The sequence below is a fragment of the Antennarius striatus genome, chromosome 10 (genome assembly GCF_040054535.1).
Source record: "Antennarius striatus isolate MH-2024 chromosome 10, ASM4005453v1, whole genome shotgun sequence".
In the NCBI taxonomy this organism is placed as follows: Eukaryota; Metazoa; Chordata; class Actinopteri; order Lophiiformes; family Antennariidae; genus Antennarius; species Antennarius striatus.
In genome coordinates this window covers 18,521,279-18,530,000 of record NC_090785.1, presented here as the reverse complement: position 1 = coordinate 18,530,000, position 8,722 = coordinate 18,521,279, and the positions used below count along the sequence as shown (strand labels likewise).

General features: G+C 39.9%; 1 protein-coding gene across 3 annotated transcripts in view; it reads right to left on the bottom strand.

Annotated features, from left to right (window-relative positions):
- The window catches only part of LOC137603037 (protein phosphatase 3 catalytic subunit alpha-like), a 36,708-nt gene that overhangs the window by 6,912 nt on the left and 21,074 nt on the right, over nt 1-8,722 (bottom strand). For all 3 annotated transcript variants that reach the window (XM_068326220.1, XM_068326222.1, XM_068326221.1), the window contains exons 5-9: nt 6,388-6,533; nt 5,021-5,160; nt 3,622-3,699; nt 1,710-1,804; nt 565-690 (exon numbers count right to left, since the gene is read on the bottom strand). In XM_068326220.1, the coding sequence (XP_068182321.1) occupies nt 565-690; nt 1,710-1,804; nt 3,622-3,699; nt 5,021-5,160; nt 6,388-6,533 (585 nt within the window). The remainder of the gene's footprint in view (nt 1-564; nt 691-1,709; nt 1,805-3,621; nt 3,700-5,020; nt 5,161-6,387; nt 6,534-8,722) is intronic.

Here is an 8,722-nt window from a genome sequence, read left to right as displayed (position 1 = left end):
AAAAGAAAAGGTTATTAAACAAATACAAGTATTATTATTGCTATTTTGCAATAGTGATTTAAATCACCAGTGAATGAGAGAGTCGCTGCTAAATACACGTATAATATTGGCATAAAGTATTCTGAATTCAAAACAATAACAGGAATTACAAGTGACACTTAACGGTATATATTGTAACTATACGTACGTATCTTAATACATGTTTTAATTCCTATTTAATGTACAGTAACATGATATTACATGCTTTCAATGGTTTTCTAGCGATTTCAAGAATCTACCTCTGGCAGACAGAGGTAGAGTCGAGCAAAATGACGTAAACTTGATTTTTATTTTTACGTGTATGTTTTTAATAAAACCAATTGAGAACGACATAACTTTAAACGACATAAGCTGAGCTTTAACTGTATTATAAGATTCTGCCTTAGAGAACCCTTTGTCTTGTTATTATACAAAAAATAATAATAATAAAAGAGTGTGTATAAATGACTTCTACAAGGAGTCATCTTTAAATAATGAAACTTGAACTTGATTTTATGACAATTGGGGTGTAATGTAACGTTTTACCCTTTTCTCCCACGAAGGGCAGCGACCAGGTGAAGACGTCCATGAAGTTGGGCAGCCAGTAGGGGTGAGGAGAGCAGTTGAACTGACGGATGTTCATCACGTTGTTCTCGTACTTCAGCACCGCCGCTGGACACAAACACACAAACGCTAATCTTCTCACATAATTTCAAATTTTTCCAGTTGAGGTCAAAGCTACAAGTCCTGGTGCTGTTAAACAGATCAATCATTTTTAACGCAACTTTTCCAAACATCCTGGTTTTATTCTTAATGCATACATTAATTTACTTTGCCCATAGAAACAAAATTATTTTACAAAAAACAAAAACGACCAGGGTCAAAATGATTCCCCTTTAGAACTCACCTTTTCATTGAGCCAAAGCACAAACTGCTGTTGTGCAGTCACGTGCTTTGACTATGTAATGATCACAGCTTGTAATCAATCAATCAAGCTAAAACTAAGGGTTGTCCTACATTTCACACACAATATAAAAACCTCGTGAGAGTTTGAGCTGTCAGCATTCTTTTCAGGCTGAAAAGAATTCAAAAGAAATCTATTTAGATTTGGGGAAAAAGAATTGTTGATGCTCACAAAGCAGGAGAAGGATATGCAAAGGCATGACAGTTTCCAAGTGTCACGAAGTGGAGTGAGGAGTATCATCAAGAAATTTAGAGACACAGTATAGAAACAGTCTGGCAGAGATAGGAAGCAAAGTAGTGAGAGATGTGTTTAAAGACCCTAGAACAACTAGTAAAACACTAGTTAATGATGTAACCAAAGCAGGAACTATAGTGTCAAACAAGACAATCACTAGAGCCCTTTACAGAAATGGACTGTGAGGATTTTGACCCTGGTAGCTTTTGATTTCACAAAATAATTTGATTTTTGTGTGAAAAGTAAAACAGCGCAATTATACAAATAAAGCTGGGATTTTTGGAAAAGCTGTATTAAAAATTCCTTCATCTATTTTTTACGGCACTTGGCAAATTTCTGAAATTTAAAAAAAAAAATTCAATTTAATGATCAACTGTATGTCATTATATCTGTTACATATATGTTTATATTAAAAATAGTAATTCTGTTTTGTTTCAAATGTGTGCATGTGTACGTTTGCACCTATATGTTTGTGAGTGCATCTGTGGCAGACCTTTGTTGTTGTAGACATCCAAGTAGTTCGGAGCAGAGAAGATGGTGATGAGAGAAGGGAAACCTGTAGTCTGACTCTTTCTGTACATACGATACCTGAGGAAAGAGAGAGAGAGAAAAAAAAAAGCCACCCACGTTACAGCTACTGAAAAATAAAAGCATGGTGCTGAGAAAAGCAGAAGATCTGCTTCAGAGGTCTAAAGCCAGGCAGATACTGGTAGGAGGCGAGACAGCCGCGTATTTAAAAACAAATGAGGAAGGAACCTGTGTGGGCAAAACGACAGGATAAAGGGAGAATGTCAATGAGTGTGTCTGAAAGCACAGAGAGAAGCTGCCAACACACTGAGATTCTCAGGCTCAGATCTAGAGGCCGAGTAAAAAAAACAAGTCTGGATGGATCGTCCCCTACAGACCAACCAGCAGAGATCAGACACACACACATCTCTGCTAAAGTCTGATGTGGTGTGTAATTTAAACTTTCCCTGCAACATACCTGGTATTCAAAAGGCGAGATATTCATAATATGAGTTATTAAATAATGAATTCGCAATCAGAATAGACATGAATAAAAATGCACATAGTGAATAACTAATAACAATGCATTCTGACAGAGGAAAGGATTCCTGCACCTCCTGCTGCTCTGCTATGATAACCGTGGGACCTTCATTAGCTTTAGTGCAGCGCTAACTACGCTAACTCATCGAAAGTCTGCAGAGCTGCTAAAGATGACAGACGGCTGATGAAGTAGTGATCAGCCGCTGCCGTCATCAGAGGAGGACGTCTCTTCCTGTGACACTTCAGAGGAGAGGACGTCGCATTTACTCTATAAATACATCTCTTTATTTCTTTCTTTCTCCATTCATCATCACTCAGACGGTCTGAGACGCCAGCGAGGGGAAGTCTGGGTGAGATTAAGAGAACTGGGATGCACCCATGTTAGTCAAAAGATATTTATCTGTTTTTTTCATTCTAAAGAAATAGTAAAATAAACACACTGTTGTACCAAAACTTTACAATGTCAAGAACAATTCAGGTCGACAAAGAGAAAGAGAGAAATACCAGATTTTTAAAAAAAATATTATTATTATTGTTGGTTTTCTGAGGAGTTCCTGGAATATTCAGCAAAAAGAAATCCACAATCAGTTTCCCTCAGCTGTGAGCAGATCTCCCTTTTCCTTTGGGTATTGTGTCTGGTTTACTCTTCATTTTGATGTAGACACACTAAATCTGCTTAGAATTAGTTCAGCCTCCGCTCCTCGTCCCATCCTTCCATTTTCTAGACGTGTCAGCGGTTTTACACAAACACCAGCTATTTAATCTATACATTGCCGATACCCACAGGTACGGAAGTGTAAACATTTAAAATTACGTTATTTATTTTTTTTAACCAGCCTCTGTGGGAGTCCACCAAGACCCACGGACGATTACCCAGACTACCCAGCTGCTTGACAGACAAATACTGCTAATGGGTTCACCAAACAGCCCAACTCAAAGTAGTGCTGCCTTAATTGCTGCATTATATTTAGAGGATTTACACTCATATAACAGATGCCAGGAATGGATTTATGGGTCAGACAGTTGTGTTTTACCCCCACTGCTATATTCAGGCTAGTCGTACAAGCCGTGCATCACTCTTTGCTTTACAGCAGTCTCTTTTCAGGAGTTAGTTAACAAGGATCTTATTCAGAGCGCTGGCGCTCTATGCCAAACAAACCCTAACAATACTAATAACACAATTTGACAGGGACAGAATGAAAATTGTGAAGCATTTTCAGTAATTCGCCGGCATAAAAAAACAAAAAAAAACCCCAACAAAACAGCTTGGAACATGAAATGTCAAGGTAAGCCATTAAATTAAATGGCGCTCCCTTTTAAGCCGAGGAGGACTGAGCCGCGACAGTCAGTCAGCTTACCCAGCATCCTGTGCTTCATGTGCTCTGATGATTGACAGCAGGTTGTTGGTCTGTAGGAACTCACACACTGCCGGGTAACTAGGGGCAGAAGAAGTAAAGAGTTAGAAAATGGGGCCATGGAAAAATCATTAAGGGGGAAGAAAGATCCAGTAAAAACCACATACATGCCAAACATTTTATATTTTATTATATCAAGATTTCTGAAAACCACACAACAGATGTAAGTGTCGTTTCTGACTTGTTTTTGTGCTTGTTTAATGTTATGTGTGACTGAAACCAGCGGGAGGCGTCAGTGAGTGCAGAGAAGGCCGAAGCAGAGCCAGTGGCCTCCTCTGCTGTGGTAGGATGGTAGGATGTGCTAGCTGGTCAGTTGATGCTGTGATCGGCAAACATTGACAACAACTATGTTCTGTGCAGAAAACACGGCACAACGCTGAGCTCTGCATGAGGAGGACGCTGCTGCAGCCCAGCCAACGCTCCATCTGAATCCATTATTACTCTTTAATTTCCATCTGTAATCGTCTAACCCACCACCCTCATCCTCCTATGATGCTCTCCTTCTTTCTCTCACTGTATCTTAATATCACTCCATATCTGGCAGGAGTAACTAGTTGTCATAGCAACAGAACCGTGCAGTCTCCCTGGGGATTGTGGGATATCGTTTCATGCTGAAACAGAACTGCGTGTGTGTGTGTTGGTGAACATGTTGTGTTTATGTGTTTCCTAGTAGTCTCAATGTGTGTGTGCAAACTGGCAAAGATTTTCTGTCTCTCAATCCCAGTGATTGTTATTGGATCTTGGATTGGGTGTTACCATGTGAGAAGAGTCTCTCTTTCTCTCTTCTCATCACCAACATCCCAACCCAATAGTCTGAGGTCTGCAGAAAACTTATTAAATTCCAGGCCTGTGGATGAAAGTCATATTTGGGCAATGCCAGCTGATCACATGGTGTCCACATCATTAAAAACACCCAAGATCTCGCGCAGACAAACTTGAGCATCAATTTTTTCCTATTTTTGTCCATGGAAGATTCCATTTATTCCAACTTGCCTGGATATTAGACTGCTTCATATCTCTTAGCCTCATAAGCAGCCATATTCACTCACATTCATGTTGTTTACATAAACAATCCAGATAGATGGATGGATGGATGGATGGATGGATGGATTGATAGATAGATAGATAGATAGATACTTTATTAATCCCAGAGGAAATTGCACATATCCACTGGTAATAAGATAATAATAAGATAATAATAATAAAATAAACAAATAAATAGGAAGATAATAATAATGATAAATTAATTAAAAAAAAAATAAAATAAAAAAAAATTCAAATAATAATAATAATAATAATAGATAGATAGATAGATAGATAATAAAAGTCATTTGTCATGTACCTGTAGAAATAAGAGCAGCCTCTGACTGTGTTGTGACCAAAGTACTCCTGAGTCTTCTCATTGCCAAAGTCCTCCAGGGGGTCAGCCCAGAGCAGATCACACATGGGCCCAAATGCTGGGGGCTCCTTAAATCGGTCCAACTAGGACACACAATGAAGACACACAAACGTGTGAGCTCACAGAATCGCTGGGTTAAACACACGTAGACACAAAGAAACCCTCACATAATTACATTAAAAACACATTTCTTTTCAGGTGATATAAACCATAGACACAAACACATACTGTCAGAGCAGAGCATCTCCATGGCAACCCTCACTACACAGGAGGGAGAAGATGTCACACCAGTAGATTCACCATGGAAACGCTGCCATTAGATGAGGAAGTGTGTGTCCTCATGTGTCTGTGTTCATGCATGTGCCTTTGTGTTCCGTGTGGCTTTGTAAAGTGCATACATATGGTAGGTTTACTGGTTTCTGAAGGCTTCATGCATTCATAATACAAATATCAATGCATAAATAAAAGTAATTGTAAATCAAAATTATTTTCCTTTGCAAATGGAGGTGTGATGAATGTTGCTATTATGCATAGAGAATACAGCTGCAGCAAAGCCGAGGAAAAAGGTTTGACGTTTGCAGGCAAGCAGGCAAATCACAACATTTAGAGCGTTTTTTTTTTTATGCCTGGGATGATTATTTTCTCAAATATAATTGCAGTAGAACTTGCATAATAAGTTACATCTCCTGACAACGTACTCAGCCTTTGGATGACCCTCTGGGAACAATAAATAAAGTTTCATATTTTCATCTTGTCCACGTTTACTATATAGAATTTACATTTATGTTTGTGTTGCTACATGTTTTTACTTTCCCTACTATTATTAAAAATCAGAATGTAACTCAAATTTAAACAGGTGATTTAAATTAAATTAAATTAAATTAAATTAAAAAATTAAAGGCAGTTTAACTGTGTTATAATATATTATGTGGAGACAAACTGACATATTTTAGCTCCCTTATTTCTCTGGTGTTGGAATTTATTTCTTGTACTACTTTTTTGTTGTATTGAATTCTAAAATTATAAAGATTCCAGTTTCTAAAAGCCGATTTTGTTTAGAGGTAAACAAAAGTAAAAGTAATTATTGCTATCTCACTAGCTCCGCACAACCTTCTTGCTTTAGCTGTTAAGTTAGCTGTTAGCTGTTCCTACAAGTCATCGCATTCAGTTTTCATCTGTTTTCAAGGTTTCCTAATCTCATTACACATTTCAATAGTATCACATATTCAAGAATATAGATGCAAAAGAGCTAGATTCACACCTTGAGGACAAACATGTATTTGCACAAATTTCTCCTTCTCTGGTTTTACCTTCTTGATGTCGTCCAGCGTGTGGATCTCTGGTGAAAGCCCCCCATGCACACACAGGAACTGCTGGTTCATCAGGGCTGCCAGGGGCAGGCAATCAAACGCCTCCATGCAGGAGTCATACACCTGCTCTGAGTACTTGATCTTACCTGGAGGCGGTAGAAGGGATGGAGAGATATTTCAAGACTTGAGGCAGAGGGGTACCAGAGTGTGTGTCAGTCCCGGTCACTTGGGTCTTAACATGTTGAAAGCAACGTGAAGCCATAACATGGATGAATCTGAGGATGTCAGTCGTCTGAAGGCTTCAAACAGACATGCATTGTGCCTTAAAACATAAGTTCACTGGGGTGTTAGGGCAGAAACAGCAGATTTTCACATCACATGTTACTAATTCATGCTGCCATCTCTTCATTTTCATCTTCAGCACTCCCACGTGACCTGTTTCTCTCCTCTTTGATTATTTAGGAATGTCTCTACCCAGAGAAAAAAAAAGTAAATTGGTGAAAATATACTCCACAAAACAGCAAATAGTATAACATTACAGCCATCCTATGAATACAAATCCTCTCATGTTGCTGCCAGTGAACAGGATCTCACCCAAATATAAGTGCCAAACAGCATCCAGGCATCAAACTCAATTTTTGCTTGATGAAAAAGAACTTTGATTTGGCGGCAATATCAATAGAAGCATCCAACAAAAAGGATTTTAAAGTACATTTCACACATGGGTGTAACAGTACATCTGACACAAAAGAATATCATAGGATTAAAATAGCTGAAAGGAGATCGGAAGAGAGAGATAGAGGGAGGAAGAAAGAGGAGAGAGGGTGGATTTGGGATGAGAGCGAGCAGACAGGAGAGAAAATGAGAACGATAATTTCATAATGGGCGAGGGAGAGAGATTGATGAGAGGAGACAGGAGATGTTAAGGAGTGGTACGGCGAAAAGGAAGGACTGGAAATGAGGGAGGAGGAATGGAAAAGAGGAGGCAGAGTGAGGACATGAGAACAACATGTACACAAATCAAAGATGGTGGAGTCGCAGTGTGCAGGAGCTGCCATCAGTGTGTGTGTGTGTGTGTGTGTGTGTGTGTGTGTGTGTGTGTGTGTGTGTGTGTGTGTGTGTGTGTGTGTGTGTGTGTGTGTGTGTGTGTGTGTGTGTGTGTGTGAGCGACAGAAAGGACGCTGTTTGTCAACCTCTCCATCTGCCTTGTTTAGAGCTGGAGCTCATTACTGCTAGTCCACTAGTTTCCAACTACTTCCACACACAGATACTTAAACATTTATGAAGAATACTCCAGCACATGCATTCAGTCAGCACTTACACACACTTGTGGTATAACCCCACATACACACTCACACACACACACTCACACACACACACGCAGCAGATGGTAATTGAGGGCGACCACTATTCACCACAAGCACCAGGGGAAATTAGCTTCCTTGTCCCTTGGCCAATCAGACACTGAGGTGTAAGTCCCCGAGCCAATCATTAAGGGCCAAATTAATTTGCTGCTAATCACCCACTCTCGGACAAGACAGGAGGACAGTTGGAGAAAGAGAGAGAGACTGAGGAAGGGAGGGGAAGATGGAGAACAGATGGAAAGGCAAAGCTAGAGAGCTAGGAGACAAGGAGGTAGAGAAGGAGGAGTGGAAGGACAGACAGGAGGGTGGGAAACCATCTGAGGGACCACCAGGAAGAAGAGATGCTGGAGGAGTCTTTAGTTGGAAGGAGACGAGAGAAGGGATCTCACATAAAATAAATCACAACAGCTAGAACTGATCAGATTTGTATTGATTAGTTGAATGTCAGGATGGACCATAAATACATCTGTAACCAGAGACCCAGCTCCTTGTCCAGTCCTAGAGGAACAGCTGGAGGATAACTATAAAGACTGGATGGTGTTTGCAGTATAATGAGGTTAACATGAACGCGTGCGCTGCAAATGTTAGCACGTCAGGCTAACTAGATTATGAACTACAGATTCGATTTGGGATATTTAATAACACAAATCGCATATGTACTCTATCTAGAGCGACAAATGAAAACATACATTTGTTCTTAAGCAGTGGCCCCCAACCCCCGGGCCCCGCACCGGTACCGGTCTGTGGGGGAATTGGCACCAGGCCGACAGAAGGAATGCATAAATTACGTTGTATCCGATTTATTTATTATCTGATTCTGAACGATGTTTTTTTTTTGTAAAATTACCAGATTCTCTTGTTTCTCTTGACGCCTGTCTAGATGCTTGCCTCGGTCACATGACTTCCTTCTTAAAGGGGCCGCTCCAACCGGTAACACAGAAACATTACTGCTAAATTGAAACTTCCAATCT